This window comes from Lynx canadensis, chromosome D4 (assembly GCF_007474595.2).
Source record: "Lynx canadensis isolate LIC74 chromosome D4, mLynCan4.pri.v2, whole genome shotgun sequence".
Lineage (NCBI taxonomy): Eukaryota > Metazoa > Chordata > Mammalia > Carnivora > Felidae > Lynx > Lynx canadensis.
In genome coordinates this window covers 88,897,333-88,913,601 of record NC_044315.2, presented here as the reverse complement: position 1 = coordinate 88,913,601, position 16,269 = coordinate 88,897,333, and the positions used below count along the sequence as shown (strand labels likewise).

The following is a 16,269-nucleotide window of genomic DNA, read 5'->3' as shown; positions in this document are numbered from 1 at the left end:
ACACACACAAAGGGTTTTAAGGAACAAAGGTCAGTCCTATTCAGATGGATGTTTGAAACTTGGTTTCACAGCTTCACCCACAAATGGACGGTTACTCTGCCAACGTGTTTTTCCCGTAACGCAGCAACGAAAGCGCCAAGGCTAAGTCAACCTTCTAGAAGAACCGCATCGACCAAGCCAGCACTAGTCACAATTTCCCTGCTCGCTGCCTCTGCAAATGCCTTCTGAGCTTCAGTTGCTCCGAAACCCACAGTTATTCACCACAGTGGGGGCAACTCTGATTACCTCATTGTGTCCTCCAGTATGGTCACGGCTGAGCACCGACACTCTGGAATTCAATGATTGTTTTTGTATGTCGTTTACTTTCTTTTTATTTACTCTGTCTGTTACAACTAGGATACTACACTGGTTTGAAAACATTGTGTCTGTGTAAGTTATGATATCTATAAAAATTCATCTCTAGGGGCGCCTGGGTGGCTCAGTCGGTTATGCGTCCGACTTCGGCTCGGGTCACGATCTCGCGGTCCGTGAGTTCGAGCCCCGCGTCGGGCTCTGGGCTGATGGCTCGGAGCCTGGAGCCTGTTTCCGATTCTGTGTCTCCCTCTCTCTCTGCCCCTCCCCCGTTCATGCTCTGTCTCTCTCTGTCCCAAAAATAAATAAACGTATAAAAAAAAATTGGGGGCGCCTGGGTGGCTCAGTCGGTTAAGCGTCTGACTTCAGCTCAGGTCACAATTTCGCGGTCCGTGGGTTCGAGCCCCGCGTCGGGCTCTGGGCTGATGGCTCGGAGCCTGGAGCCTGCTTCCGAATCTGTGTCTCCCTTTCTCTCTGCCCCTCCCCCATTCATGCTCTGTCTCTCTGTCTCAGAAATAAATAAACATTAAAAAAAATTTTTTTAAATAAAAATAAAAAAAATAAAAAATTAAAAAAAATTAAATTTCATCTCTAAATGGTAAAGGGGTGTTGTATGTGAAGCACCTGTTTTGATTTTCTTTTTAAAGTTTATTTATTTATTTTGAGAGAGAGAGAGTGAGAGTGAGCAGGGTAGGGGCAGAGAGAGAGGGAGAATCCCAAGCAGGCTCCACACTGTCAGCATGTAGCCCAACACAGGGCTTGAACCCATGAGCCTTGAGATCACGACCTGAACTGAAATAAAGAGTTGGACGCTCGGGGCGCCTGGGAGGCTCAGTCGGTGAAGCATCCGACTTCAGCTCAGGTCATGGTCTCACGGTTCGTGAGTTCGAGCCCCATGTCGGGCTCTGTGCTGACAGCTCAGAGCCTGGAGCCTGCTTCGGATTCCATCGCTCTCTCTCTCTCTGCCCCTCCCCTGCTCACGCTCTCTCTCTCAAAAATGAATAAACTTAAAAAAAATTAAAAGAAAGTACCTTAAGAAGAGTGGGGGGAACCAGGAACAGTTTGCAAGGATGATCACCATGTGGCCCGGGTGAGAGGTGGTGAGAAATCTCTCTGGAAGCAGCGTCCTGACCCAGCTCCCCCGAGAAGGTTTAGAAACCCGATCCGCTCTCAGGGTGACTAAGGTGCGATACCACCAATGACCAGCAGGAGGAGCCAACTCTGGGATCCGCGCCTGTCCCTGAGACCAGCGCCCACAGAGGACCCTCAAAGGTCCCTCCTCCTGGCAATAATGGCAGACTCTGCCCTGGAGTGACTACGCCCCACAGCTCTTGGCTGCTTCGTGGCCACACACCTGTCTCTTAGAACTGGTCATCCTCAGCGCCCCCCCCCACTCGTTCAGCCCCTGCCTCTGTCCTCAGCACCCACCCTCCCAGTCCTTACCAGTTCCATGACCTTCAGCCATGTCCTACTTCTCTGACCTTCAGACGTCTCTGTGGCAAAACGGGGATGCTAAGTGTCTGCTAGGCATGAGGTGCCCCGGGGCCCGGCGGTGAGGCCGTCCCCATCATTACTGACCGGAAGGGCTTGTGCTCTGGCCGCCGGCCCGGATGCGCAGAGCCGTCAGATTGGCGAGCAGCTGCTGGAAGTGGAAGGGGGCGGAGGGGCCGCGTCCTCAGAGGTCTCCTGCAACCTGGTAGGGGTGGGGGACAAACGGGAACCTGAGGCCGGGGGCAGGTGGTACCAAGGAGCCCCCAGCTTGGGGTGGAGAGCGGGGGCCCCAGACCGCAGGAGGATCCGAGTGTGCCCAGACCTCAGGGACCACCCCGAACGCCCGACCCCACCTCCCAGGACTCCGCAAGGCACTTACTGGAACGTGAGCTGGGCCTCCCCCGGCTGCCCAGCATCCCGGGGGCCCGACAGGCTGGAGGGTCGTAGAGTCAGGGCCAGGCCCGCCCCTTCCAGCCTCAGCCGCACGGGGAGTGGGGAGCCCCCGGGGGGGACCCAGAAGGTCAGTGTGATGGGCTGTCCGTAGCTGAACCGCTGGTCTCCCAGGAATTTCTCTGACGACAAGAAAGAAGGCTTTGACGTCTGTACTTATTACCTTGGTTTCAAATGTCTACGGTATATTGACTTTATTGACAATTAACATTCAAACAAGATAAAAACGCGAAGGGAAAATCGAAGGCCTCCCGGCATAACGGATGCCGAGGGTGGCCTCCCACACCTTCCCTGCAGGCCGGCCTCACGCGCCTGTGACCTTGCAGTAACACAGGGCCTAGTGCTCTGCCGTCATTGCCTTGAGCTCTGGCTTTATAAGTAAAGTCCGAGGGGACGGCGGAGTCGATCTGGGAGCAGGGCGGATACCGACAACCACACACACACACACAACACACACACACACACACGCCCACAGTGGGGGACACCCGGCCGCCCGTTGACAAGCCATGCTCGCGACGACACCCCACGAGCAGACTCTGGCGGCCCCGCGCCCGTGGGAGCTGAGCGTGAGGCTCAGAGCAAGTTACAAGGCCAGCATGCTGCACGTGGCCCCAGGCCACGCTTTCCACCGGAGTCACACATGCTCGGAGCAGAAAGAAGCGGCGGCAGTCTAAAGATAACGGAGGGCCCAGCTTTCGAACTTGTGCCGTTTTTCTGGGTCCTCCGACTGCTTAGGCTGGGAAACGGCCACGCGGCAGGAGAGGGCACATCGGGACGTGCCCGGCTCTGTCTCCCTTCGGTCCTTCTGCACTTGGGAGTCGGCCGGAGGTACAGCATGTTGGTAGACCGTGTGCGTATCAGAAGTGAAATAAAATGGTTGACTCCGTCCCCTGCACTGTGCCCGGCACTCGGCACAGAACCCCGCAAGTGCTTCCTGAGTGAATAACTTTTTCTTCAATGTGTCAACAAAGCAGCCGCGGAATAGCGGGTGTTTGTGTTCTGGGGCTCTGAGCTTGGGGCACCTGCCCCAGGACGGGCCTCAGGCCCCCTGTGACTTCTGCTTCCTGGCTGGGCACCGTGTCCACAGAGCGGCTCAGACATCTGGGCACCATCTCTCCGGCCCTTCTTGGAGAGGGAGGTCAAGGGCACGACGGGTTGGGAGAGCCAGTGGGACCCGGAATCTGGCCACAAACAACTAAGAATGGACACCCGGATCCCGGTTCTAGGTCTGGTACAGTTTCCAGGAAACCAAATTGCCCTATGTGGTGAGGGGCGTTCAGAATAATCGAGAAGGATTCTGCAGGAATAATTACATTCTGCAGGAATCCTGTGACCTCGGGAAGAGCGTTCAGTGGCCTGGCAGGGTGAGAGACGGATGGGAAGGGTACAGGCATTTCTGGGAAGGAGCCTGGTGGCAAGGCCTTGATGAAAGCCAGGGTGGGGGGGGGATATGCTCCGGCAGACCCCGCAGGGCACGTGGTTGGCGCAAAATGGCCCCCAAAGGTACTCATGCCCCGAGCCAAGAAATCTGTGAATGTCACATGTCGTGGCACTTAAGGGGCAATGAAGACCGCAGATGGAATTAATGCTGTTGATCAGCCGGCCTTCGAGGGGAGAGATTATCTTGGATCAGGCCCCGAGCCCAGTGTAATCCCCAAGTCCCTAACACATGGAAGAGGGGGGCAGAAAAGCTGCAACAGGGAGACCGGATGCTTCTGGAGATGGAGGGGGGGGTGGGCCACAAGCCGAAGGATGTGAACGGCCTCCAGAAGCTGCAGAAGGCAAGGGACCAGACTCTCCCCTGGGGTCCCGGGAGCGCAGCCCCGTGGATGCCGTGATTTTAGCTCCCTGAGACCCATTTCAGACTTCTGACCCCCAGAACACTGGAGAGTAAGTTTGCGCTGTTTTTAGCCACCGGGCCGGTGGTGATTTGTCACAGTAGGAAATGAACACGGGGCAGCCGTGCCCCTGCCTGTGGCTGCAGTACCTGGTAGCGTGAGCTCCTCCTCGCCTTCTGGATTCAGGAGCAGCCCCCTTGGCTCCACCTGCACGGGATGCTCTGGGCCCCCCACACTTCCGGCCCGCCAGCCCTCGGCTCCTGGGTAGCAGACACGCGCCCGCGTGAGGCTCTGGAGGGTGGCCTCCACACTTTCCCACCTCACACCCTTCCTGGGGTCCCACGGGTGGCCCCTAGAGGCCTGAGCACAGCCTGAGTCAACTGGCCCGGGGGGACGAGACTGTTGTAGAGACAGGCCGGCAGGGGGTGGGGGGTGGCGAGAGCCAGCTGCTGCTGGCAAATGCCGCCCACAGCCGGCCGCTCAGGCCCCCATCCCAGAGTCCGGATGGGGGTCTCGGGGTGGGAGGTAGCCCCAGGAGAAGGGAGAAAGCTCAGGGTGCCGAGCCTGTTTAGGGCAAAGGCAGACCTCCGGGCCTGCCTTGCCCCTTCAGTGGGTTCTGGACACAGCATGAAGACGGTCCGGAGACCCCAGCACGGGGCACTGGGACACTGGAGCCATCTCTAACGGTACTGAACTTGACCTCAACTTCAGGTCTTCGGAGAACTCCCTCACCCACGACCTCACCGCCCTTGTCCTTCGAGGTGCGTGTGTCATCAGCCCCACTGCACCAAGGGGTGCCACCCGGTCAGGAAGTGGTTGAGCCAGGATGAGAGCCCAGACCTTCCGGTCCCCAGTCCCGTCCACCCTCCCTCTGGTGGCGGCAGTACACCAAGCCTAGTGTGGCACGTAGCAAATGACCTCAAGGGGGCAGCTGGGGAATGGGGTGGAGGCCCAACCCCTGGGGCACCGAAGGGGTGAGTGAGGAGGGAGGGATGAAGAGAAAGAGGTCAGAAAGAGGAGGTCCGGGGCTCCTCGGTGCTAGGCTAGGTTCACCGGCTGTGTGACCTGGGCAAGTCACTTAACCTCTCTGAAGTTGGTTCCTCCTCTGCAAAACGAGGGCGATGAAGTATTCATGGCCCAGCAACAATTCTCAAAGTTGGTCTGAACACCCCGGGAGACCCTGAGACTCTCTCAGGGGGCCCATGAGGTCGAACTATCTTCTTAGGAACACTAAGATGCTATTTGCATCTTTCATGTCTTAGCAGCAAATGGAGGAATTTTCCAGAAGCTGCAAGTCATGTGGTGTCACAACAGACCTCTATTAATCCAGCCATAAAGAGATGTGCAGAACCATACGGCAATATACTCCCCTCTTTTTGTTTTTTTAAAAAAGAGTTATTTTCACAGGCTGATATTACTTTATGTTATACGTTTACCCTGCTCAGTTTCTAAATTTTTTTTATATAATTTATGTCAAGTTAGCTAACATACTTAAAATTTCTTTTAATTAAAAAATTTTTAACATTTTTTTTTTTTTTTTTTTAAATTTTTTTTCAACGTTTTATTTATTTTTGGGACAGAGAGAGACAGAGCATGAACGGGGGAGGGGCAGAGAGAGGGAGACACAGAATCGGAAACAGGCTCCAGGCTCCGAGCTGTCAGTACAGAGCCTGACGTGGGGCTCGAACTCACGGACCGCGAGATCGTGACCTGGCTGAAGTCGGACGCTTAACCGACTGCGCCACCCAGGCGCCCCTTAACATTTATTTTTGAGAGAGAGAGAGAGAGAGAGAGAGAGAGCAAGTAGAGGAAGGGCAGAGAGAGAGGGAGACGTAGAATCCGAAGCAGGCTCCAGGCTCTGAGCTGTCAGCACACAGCCCGACCTGGGGCTTGAACCCATGAACCTTGAGATCATGAGCTGAGCCACCCAGGTGCCCCTACTGTGGTCATTTCTAAGTGAATTAATATATAGTTACTTAAAAATTGCTGTCTCCATTTCTAAGACAGAAGTTAGCCATACAAACGACCCACGTAGAGAAAAGCACTTTGAGGGCCTCAGTCGTTTTCCAGAGCCTGAAGGGATGCAGAGACCAAAAAAGCCTGAGAACTGCTGGCCTGAGGGTCATGTGAGGGCTCCGAGACACCTGTGCGGAGCCCAGGGCCTGGCTCAAGGTGAGAACACAAAATGGTGGTGTTCGTAGGATCTGTAGACTGAGTCCCGCCTGATGCTAACCTTCTAGACTGGCGACAAGCTACCTCAAGGCCAGCCCCACGCTGAGCCCGGCTCCGTCCTGCTTTCTGCGCGAGCCTCCAGCAGAGGGCGCACCGCCCCCGCGTCTGGGGCGCCCCAGAGCCAGCGCTTGAGGTTCTAGCCCAGCTGGGGGAGCTGCAGGGTTGGGGGGGGGGCTCTGTGGGGTGCAGCAAGGGTCCCCGTAGGCCGTGATTGAATGCCGAGCCCACTGCTCTCCTGCCGAAGACGCACACGCACCACCTGGAGTTGGGGACCCAGGGCACCACGGCACCTCTGGACTCTGCACCCGGACACAAGGCCTGCCCCAAACTCAGGAGCTGACAAACCCGGGTGCCAACAATTAAATTCTGTGACATACCTTTTCCGGGCCTCGGCTGCCCCATCTGTAAAATGGGAATGAGAGTACCGACCTACCTTCCAGGGAATCCATAGGTTCCATGCATGCAAAGAGCCCAGCACAGTGTGCCATGCGTCAAGTGCTCATAAATAGAGTCCAGGGGACCGAGTGTGAATCCCCAGCAGACTGATTGGAAATCCCCGCCCGGGATCTAAAGGCTGCCGCCTACCCAGCTCCCAGCCCTGCTCGAGGCTGGGTAAAAGGCAGGGGCGAGGGAGGGAGCCAAGGGGTACGGGAGGTACTGGGGAGCGCTGAGGGGCACAGAGGGGCCTCGGGAGGCCGCCCCCTCCTTCCCATGCACCACAGCAGGATCTCCCCAGAGCAGGACCGCCTGCCCCCCGCCCTTGGTGCAGAGCCGACCTCTTGGAGGTTGCTGTGGACCATGGGGAGCACTTCTTACCCTGGCGGAGGTCGGAGAGGATGTGGTGCTCCCGAAACTGGGCAGCGGCCGAGCACACCTTGGAGTGGCCAAAGCAGAAACAGCTGCTGCAGCCGGCTGGGTTATGGGGCTGCAGGTTGAACGTCCCTGGACGGCATCTGGAAGGAGGCAGGACGTGCCGGGGGGGGGGGGCGGGGAGCAAATGAGTCAGGGAGGTCTGGGGATCCAGCTAGACTGACCTGAGTCGGAGTCACTGGGGAAACTTAAAAAACACATTTTTTTTTCAGATTTCCAAGAGTTGCAAAGATCACGCAGAGAGCGTTCCTGTGGCCTTGTCACCGGCTTTCCCCAATGTCAACCTCTGACATGGCCGATGTACATGTGACCAGGCCACGAAATTCACACGAGGGAATGCTGTTTACTGAACTCCAGGCTTTATTAGGATTTCTGCCCCTTTTCCATTCCTGTCGGTTTTCTGCCCCGGACCCGATCCAGGACATGGCGTCTCCTCTGGTCTATGCCAGCTTCTCGGGATTTCTCGTCTTTTAGCACCTTGCCACTTTTGAAGAGCAGTGGACAGATGCTTGGTAGAACGCCCCTCAGTTCAGGTTTCTCTGATTAGAAACCCGATTAGACTGGGGGCCATGGGTTTGGGGAAGAAACAGAGAGGAAGTGTCCTTCCCATCACATCGCACTGGGGTAAGTGATGCCCACGTGACATCACCGGTAACGTTACCCTTCACCACCCGGTCAAGGTGCTGCCTGCCCCGCTCCCGCGCCCCAAAACTGCCACACGCTCGCCGTTAGAAGGAAGTCACTAAATCCAGCCCGCGGTGCAGAGCAGAGGAATTAAGCTCCACCCTGGAGGGCGGAGTATTAAAGAATTGTGCACACAGACTGAAACCACCACAGTAATTCACAAATATTTTGAGAGGGAGGTATTTGGGGTTATGCAAACGCCCCGTTTCTCCTTAAAATCCTGCCCACTGAATTAGGTGGCTCTCGTCTACAGCGACCGTTACTGTGAAATCTGAACTGATTTTGTATTTCCGTCATTCTTTCCACATCTATTATTTGGAATTCTTTTGCAAGGAAGGTTTGTCCCTTCGTCCCGGGTGTTTATTTTTTCCCTCATCTGTGGGTATATCGGTGTGGATTCGTGGATATTTATTTTATTCTTGGGGTTATAATCCAATACTGTCGTTATTTATTTAGTTCAAATCTTTCCAGCTTTGGCATGGATCTTTCAGGTTGGTACTCGTGATCTTTTTTTAACGTTTTTACTTCTTTTTGAGAGAGAGACAGAGCATGGGGGGGGGGGGCGGTGCAGAGAGAGAAGGAGACACAGAATCGAAGGCAGGCTCCAGGCTCTGAGCTGTCAGCACAGAGCCTGACTCGGGCTCGAACTCAAGAACCACAAGATCACGAGCTGAGCCAAAGTCGGACGCTCAACCGACTGAGCCACGCAGGTGCCCCAGTGCTCGTGTCCTTTTGACACAGGCTCCCATCCTGGTTTAGAGAGTTTTTTTGTTTTGTTTTGTTTTGTTTTGTTTTGTTTTGTTTTGAGAGAGAGACAGAAAATGAAAGCAGGGGAAGGGCAGAGAGAGAGGGGGGTGGGGTGGGGAGAGAGAATCCCAAGCAGGCTCTGTGCTCTCAGGGCAGAGTCTGGCACAGGGCTTGATCCCATGAACCATCAGACCATGTCCTGAGCTGCAATCAAGAATTGGATGCTTAACCCACTGAGCTACCCAGGCGTCCCCTGGTTTAGTTTTGTTTTCATTTTTTTTTTTTCTTAATTAAGCACTTTCGTGCTTTCTGTTACAAGACACAAGCTTTCTGGGCTCATCTTGCATTTTCCCTACCCCAGCTCTAGATCAGCCGCTTCTCCAAGGAGCCCTGGAGAAATATTTCAGATTCCCAGTTGGCACCCTGGGGGCTCTGTTTGAGCTGGCCAGGCAGAGGTATCAGATTCATAAGAAACAGTCGATGGCCCCGGATGTCTAGCCAGCTCCGAGGAACACATCTCATCAAGCTGCCCCATTTGACAAACAGGCAAAGTGAGGCTCAGAGGCACCTCATCCGCAAGGTGCAAGGCAGTGGGGCAGAGAACCCCGGTGGGGTCTGGTTCCCCGACTCCACTCTGCCTCCCTGCGTGAGGGATCTCAGAGAAGGAAGTCCCAGCAGATAGCCCAGCTTCCACCCCAGGGCCCACAGGCCACGTGTGGGCAAGGTGAGGGGGGCGGCTTGGGGCTGACCAAGGCAAGTCAAGGCCAGGGCCAGCCACAGCGTTGGCACCAGCTTCTTCCTGAACCAGCAGGGGCCCAGCACAGACTAACAGGACTCGAATCCACAATATAATGCTGTCAGGTGCTTTACACACAGGGCCTGCGGCCAGAGAATCAGAGCCCCAGACAGACCCTGCGCTGGCTGCGAAGGGCTTCAGAGGTCAGGGCCGAAGCCAGGAAGGGACATTCATCTGCCATTGCTTAGGGCTTGAAGACCCCCAGAACACACTAGAGAGGAAGTTTAAGAACTGTGTGGCTCTGAAGAAGCAATTTCGGCTCACTGAGCTTTAGACACTCCATTTGTACCATGACGGGATGATGAAAATGGCAACCAAGCTTGAATCTCAGCTCAATTGGTAGGAGCCTCTTGGAGCAGGGCGGAGAGGATTCTGAGGTTACGGTAGGGCTCACGGTAAAGACTGCTGTGCCCCACTCGTGATGCCTGCCCTGGGTGTGAGACGGGAAGGCTATGGTACGAGGCCAAGGTATTTGCTATCCTCGGATTAGTTCATCTCTCCTATGCTTTCCAGCTCTTTCATTTGAAGATGTAAAAAAAAAAAAAAAAAAAAAAAAATGGCTATCACAGCCTTTAGTCATCAGCGGTAGCAGGCCAAAGTATAAACAGCGTCAGAAGCTTTAGAGAACTTCCAGGGTGGCAGACCCGTGGCGCTCCAGGAAGGCTGCTGGGCGATGAGGATGCCCGGGTCCGTATGGACCACGCCCCCCGCTCCTCCACCACGAGCCCAGCAGGCTTATGACCGAATTGGCTCGCCCACCTGTCACACTGCTTGCCTTCCACGTTCTCCTTGCAGGGGCAGCGTCCACTGTGCGGGTCACAGGTGCCCAGGCTGCCAGCAGGATTGCAGGTGCAGGGTCTGCCAAAGAGACAGGACGGTGGGAGCGAGTCCGGAGTGAGAGTAGCCCATCCTCCTTGGAATTTCCCCATCCCTCCCCATCCCCTAGAGGACCAGGAGGCAGGCTCGCCCAAGAGCCTGCGCCTGGCTATACTGTTCCCACCTTGCTGAAGAAGTGACCCGTCCCCTCACCTGGAGAGTGGTCCATCTGCCTACCCATCCTCTCATCCATCCGTGCATTCTTCCACCCACCTAGCTGTTTATTCATCTTTCCAGCCTTCTATCCGTCGGCCTAGCCCCCTACTCATGCAACCTTCCTTCTTCCCTCCCTTCCATCCTTTAATCTATCCTTTATCTCCTTCCTTCCTTCCTTCCTTCCTTCCTTCCTTTCCTTCCCCTTCCTTCCATCCATCCACTATCTGACAAGACATGGCTCCTGCGCTCATAGAGCCTACAGCCCAGTGAGGAAGAACAAGCCAACAGATAGGTGCTGTGCTCTGACACACTCTATGGAGAAGATGTACAAGAGGCTGCAGGTGCACCAAGGAGGTGCTTGGGGTGGGGACAGGAGGACAGGTAGAGGAAAGCCTTCCAGGGGGAGGGGCACCTCAGCTGGGGACTGAAGAAAGTGTAGGGGTCTGCTAGACACAGGCCAGTGAGAGGCAGGGGTTGTGGGAGAAGAATGCTCTGGGCTAGGAGCATATGCAAAGGTCCAGAGGCCAGAGAAACACGGGGGAAGCATGCAACTCCCACCTAAGGGCCAGATTTGTGCCTAGGACAGCTGAGTATTTTGTGAGGCATCCGAGACTCCCCATATGATTCCCAATGTATTTCCACCGCCTTTCAAATATAAGGAGACTGTTTCAACCAAAGCCAAGTTCATTTTGAAGTGCTTCTGAATTTGTAAGAGCTTCATTTTTCCGGTCGTGGGTGCTTGGGTGCTTCTCAGTCAAGTGGTGGTCAGTGTGTTAGACCCCTCTTCCAAGGTCCAGACCCCAGGGGTCCCCTGCCTGTCTCTCTTGGACACCACCAGCAGTGCGGACTCAGCCTCTTCCCACCGTGTCGTGCTCCCCGTGTCGTGAACGGCCTCCCTCCACCTAGGTGCCTGGGGACCCAGCCTTCATCCCGCCTTCCTCTCCTGCTCCCCGGTGACCACTCCTGCCACGTCTGCCTTCCGAGGGCCTCCGGGATCTGTCCGGGTCTCTGCCGCTCCCTCTCCGTGGCCAAGCCTTCGTGCACGCTGCCTCGCTTCCCAGCTGTTCCCGCTGCAGCCTCCGCCCCGGCCCCCAACCTCGTCCCACTCCTGCTTCACGTCCGTCCACACTCCTCCTGAGGTCCCCCCTGGAACCGTCCCCCCGCCCTGTACCACGCACTCAGAGGCTTTGCACATGCTTTTCTTCGGCCTGGCACACCCGCCCCCGCCTCTCAGGTCTCACACTGGAACTCAGTGCCTCGCACGGGAAGCCTGCCCTCGACCCCCAAGACCGGCGGGGCTTCCCCGGGACCCACACCCTGTCTCCCGTTCTCCCGGACTGGGTGCCTGTAGTCCTCGCCTGGGACTGGACTGGCTGCAGAGTCAAGAAGGTGAAGGAGTGAAGGACAGAGGCGTGGAAGGGAGCAGGGAAGGACAGCTCATGTCCCCTTCCCCCTGCTTCCTGGCACTCGGTCCCAATCCGCCGCCGCCCCGCGCCCCGCTGGGCCGTGCACACCCGCTCCCCCGGCCCCCTCACCGGCAGCCTCCCTCACTGAGTGAGTGGAACCCGGGCAGGCAGCGGTCACACTTCCAGCCTGTGACGGTGGCCTTGCAGGCACAGGTGCCTGAGTCATCGCACTGGAGACGTAGCGAACCTGGGGGAGCAAGGGCTCGGGGCAGTGGGGGCTCGAGCCGGGCGGCGGGGGGAGGAGTGGGGGGCTGGGCGGCGGGGCCCGCTCACCTGCCGGGTGGCAGTCACAGGGCTGGCACGGCGTCCGGGGGCTCCAGCGATAGAAGTCCTTGGCAGCGCTCGCAGTGTGGCCGGCCGTGTGGTCCCGGCAGCGCAGGCAGCGGCCGCCGTGGCCCGTACCGCGGAAGAGGTCCGGGTCGAACACACACTCCTCAGAGTGGCCGCTGCAATTGCAAGCTGTGGGCAGGGGGCGGGGGGCAGGGGGCTGTGCGTGAGTGGGCGGGGCCCCGGGGGGCGGGGGGGGGGCGGGGTCTGTGGCAGTCAGCCGCCTTGCGATGAAAGAGCCAGCAGCTGGACGCAGGTCAAGCTTGATCAAGGGTATGGAGACCACTCGACTGATCTTCCCAAACCGGACCCTCAAGAAAAAGGGGGCACCAAGACGGAGGACCCTGCCGGGAAGGCCAGGATGTACAGTCCCCAGCCGCTCTTCACGGCTGGCCCCCTTCTGGAGTGGCAGCGTGGCTCCCTCCAGGATGTCTTGCGGATCGTCCCAGCCCTAGCGATCGCGCGGACGTGGTTCCCAGTGGCCACGAGGTCGCGCAGATGCACGGAAAAGACAGGCCACCCCTCCTTCGCTCACTGATTCAGTTTTCTAAAGGAGAGCGTACGAAGGACCGCTCCGTCTCGACTCCCGTGGTGAGCCCAGCGCGGGGGGTGGGGGGGCAGCTCCCGCATCGTCCTCACCGCTGTTCGACGGGGACCAGATGCCTCGAGCAAGTGAAAATCTTACAGGTGCAGGGAGGCTCCGGGAGCTGAAAGGAGGGACCCCACGGGCTGTCCTGGGGGGTGGGACGAGACTTCCTGGAAGAGGTCACGGCCGAGCTGAATCTGAGGGCTGGCAGGAAGGGGCTGGCCGGGTGAGGGAGGGGAGAGTCCCAGGCGGTAGGTGAGGCGGGAGGATAAACTGAGGATGGCCAGAGATCTGCCCGGTGCAGGGGTGCTGGCATGTCACGCGACGGGCAGCACAAGGGGACAGGGAGTGGTGCAGGGGCAGCTGTGAGGTCAAGAGGTCAGCAGAGCATGATTCGGGGAGGCCAGGCGGCCACGGTCAGGGGACTTCACTTGCAGCAAGGCAGGCTTTGGGAGGGTTACACAGGAGCTGGGGAGCAGAGAAGCTGGAGCTTCGGGCCCAGAGTTGGGGTGGGAGGGGTGACGGGGCACGGACCAGGCTGTGTAGAAAGACACAATCAGGTGGGCTAGAGGCTCAGGGATGAGGCCGGGCTCAGGGCGGCCTGCACTGGGCGGCGGGGGGTCAGGTCCGAAGTCCCCGGCTTCCAGGCTGGGGAGGACGAGGACACGGCAGGAGAAGTGGTCTGGCTTTTTGTGTCCCCACCATGGAGACAGACTCGGGCTCAGAACGGGGGAGCCGGCCGGCACAGCTTCCTTTGGCCCCAGGGAGGACTCCTTGGTGGAGTGAGGGCGGGTGACCCCAGGCCAGTGAGGGCAGCAGAAACCTAGCAGGGCCAGTGGCCCCTGGGACCAGGCCGTCCCCTCCCCGCCCCAGCTCCGGCAGCCCCAGGATGGCCAGCTCCGCACAGAGGGCCTGAAGCAACTCAGATGACTCTCTGGGAGGCAGGGCAGGGCTTGGGGACAGTGGGAAGCTGGGATGGGCCAGCCTGCCGGGCGGGGACAGACCCAAGCAGGCCGTGGGCAGCCTCGCGTCCCTGGAGAAGGTAGGACGGCCCCATCGTCTCCAGCCTGTCCCTGAGGTTAGGCGGACAGAGCCACATCACACGGGGACTGAGACATCAAAGGCTGCCTGGGGAGCCGTGGGAGAGGCTGGGGGGGCAGGCCGGCGCCCCCTGTCCCCCCCCAGGACCCGGGCCCTTCTGGCTTTGATTAGCAGCTGCGGCTAGAGCAGCTGAAACAAAGGCACAGTCGGGGGGCCTCCCAGCCCTCTGACCGCAGCCTCTACTGGGGGATTTGGTTGGGGGAGGGCCGAGGAACAAACGACAGCCCCCAGCCTCCCCGATCCCCGCAGGGACGTGGGGGCTGGTGTCCGGAGCAGCCCCCGCCGCGGGGTCTCGGGGAGTCTGTGCCGCGGCCCAAAGCCCCAGGACACTCACGCACACACTCGTTGGCGGCCTCAGCGGTGCCCCGGGCCCACGGGCGGTCCTGGAAGAAGGGCAGACAGCGCTCGCAGTCGACGCCCGTGGTGTTGTGCTGGCATCTGCAGGCCAGCCGGCCCGCCTCCTCGGGCCCGCACTCGCTGGCATGTCCGTGGCACTGGCACCTGGGGACACACGGGGCAGGGGGTCCAGAAACGGCGGAAGGCAAGGGGCTCACCGCCAGGCATTCAGACGGGCCCCGGTCCTGTGCTCAGTGATGGAGCTTGAAGGAACCTCGGCCGCGTGCCCGGGGTCGACAGTAACGGAGGGCTGACGGCACGCGGACGAACCCCTTCCATCCGCTTTTATTACCCCCACTTAACAGATGGGGGAACTGAGGCACAGGCCACGAAGTCACGGACGCTAAGCAGCAGAGGCGGAATGGGAGCCCTATCCTACGGTGTGCAGACTCCGGGCTCCTGGACGCCACACCATGGCCACTTGGTGGCTCCCATAAGCTGTGTTCCACGCTCTGCCCTCAGTGGGTATGAAGAAATCGCCGACCATTGCTTGCACCCCCAGTGTTTGTTTTGTTTTTTTTTACTTTGGGGACACAGGGCGTGGACAGGCACAGGGCATTGTTTCCTCCATGGGAGCCCAGGGGAGGCAGGTAACGGCCCAGCATTTCTGGCGGGGGTGACGTGGATACGAGTCTCGAGAGACAAGGATCCTCAGTCTTGGGACAAGGGACCCCCCCCGTCCCCACGGGGGTCTGCAGACACCGCCCTCCCCCATGAAGCTCTCAGACTCCAAGGGAAGGAGTGAAATTCCTGTAGGCCGTTGTGGGTGGGATGCCGCTGGCCCACCTGCCCCCCGGCCAGCTGCAGGCCCGAGGGTGGTCCGGCTCTGGCATCTGGGACCCAGATGTTCTCTGGCCTGAAGCCCCCCGACAGCAGGCGCTGGAGCTCGCCACCGCCCGCCATCCTTGGAGCCCCTCCCCCGGGGTGGTTTGACCCGAATCAAGTGCAGGGGTGACGGGGGAGGAGGAACAGAGGGGCCCTCCCGGACACCTCCACTGCCCCTTTGCTCCCAGCCCAGCCCTGCACAGGCCAGGGCCCGTGTCCCCTTCCTGGACTTCTCCACCTCTCTCAATGCCCCCAAGCATCCCTGAACTACAGAAGCCCCTTGTTTCCCCCCCACATGGGCCATTCCCCACCCCACCCAGAGCACGCGGACTTCCTATCCTAAATACCTCGTGGACCCACATGCTGCTTCTCCCTGCCTTACTCGGCCTCCCTCCCACGGCCACTTTCTAACATCGCATGTCTTCTCTCTCTCCTCTTCTCCGTCCCCACGCAATGTCAGGGGTGGGGCTGGGGGGGGCTGGGGCCTTTTAAAGCCCCGTGACCACCCTGGCCAAATCCTTCGAGAGCACCCCGCGGCCTGCGGCACGTGAATGAACTCGGCCCACGGTCCCGACCATCTTCCAGCCTCGCCTCCCGGGCTGGCACACGCCGGGCCCTTCTGCCCAGGATGCCGGCCTCCCCCAACCTTGGCCGGGCCCCGTCTACGCAGCAGTCTCCCTGACCGCCAGCACGCCCTGCCCGGGCCCCCATTCCCGTTATTCTGGAGCGTGCTGTGTGTCGGAGACAGTAACCTGATTGCTGTCCGCCGCCCCCTTGACGTTGGGGCAGGAACACCTCTGTCTCTTCGTCCCTTTCCAGGAAGGAAGCCCCTGAGCTTTCATGCCAAAGACACCCTTTGCGTCTCCCCCGGATCCGTACCCACGGCCGCATGGGCGACAGGCCGAGAATGCTGAGAGAGACGAGGCCTCTGCCCTGCTTCTCAGAGAGGGGAGATGCTTAGACAAACCAGAGCAGGTACCGATCACCAGAGCAGGAGCCGGCACCGAGGGCCCAGACAGCAGAGCCCGGCAGTTCCCACAGCAGAGAGGGGACACACATAAGGCAAGCATCTGCTCG

General features: G+C 58.7%; 1 protein-coding gene across 1 annotated transcript in view; it reads right to left on the bottom strand.

The window, feature by feature from the left end:
- LAMC3 (laminin subunit gamma 3) overlaps positions 1–16,269 on the bottom strand; it is a 57,527-nt gene that overhangs the window by 23,635 nt on the left and 17,623 nt on the right. The window contains 9 exon segments of the mRNA XM_030292862.1: positions 1,930–2,010; positions 2,013–2,044; positions 2,222–2,414; positions 4,280–4,390; positions 7,179–7,315; positions 10,219–10,317; positions 12,027–12,144; positions 12,231–12,416; positions 14,306–14,472. Coding sequence (XP_030148722.1) covers positions 1,930–2,010; positions 2,013–2,044; positions 2,222–2,414; positions 4,280–4,390; positions 7,179–7,315; positions 10,219–10,317; positions 12,027–12,144; positions 12,231–12,416; positions 14,306–14,472 — 1,124 coding nt within the window.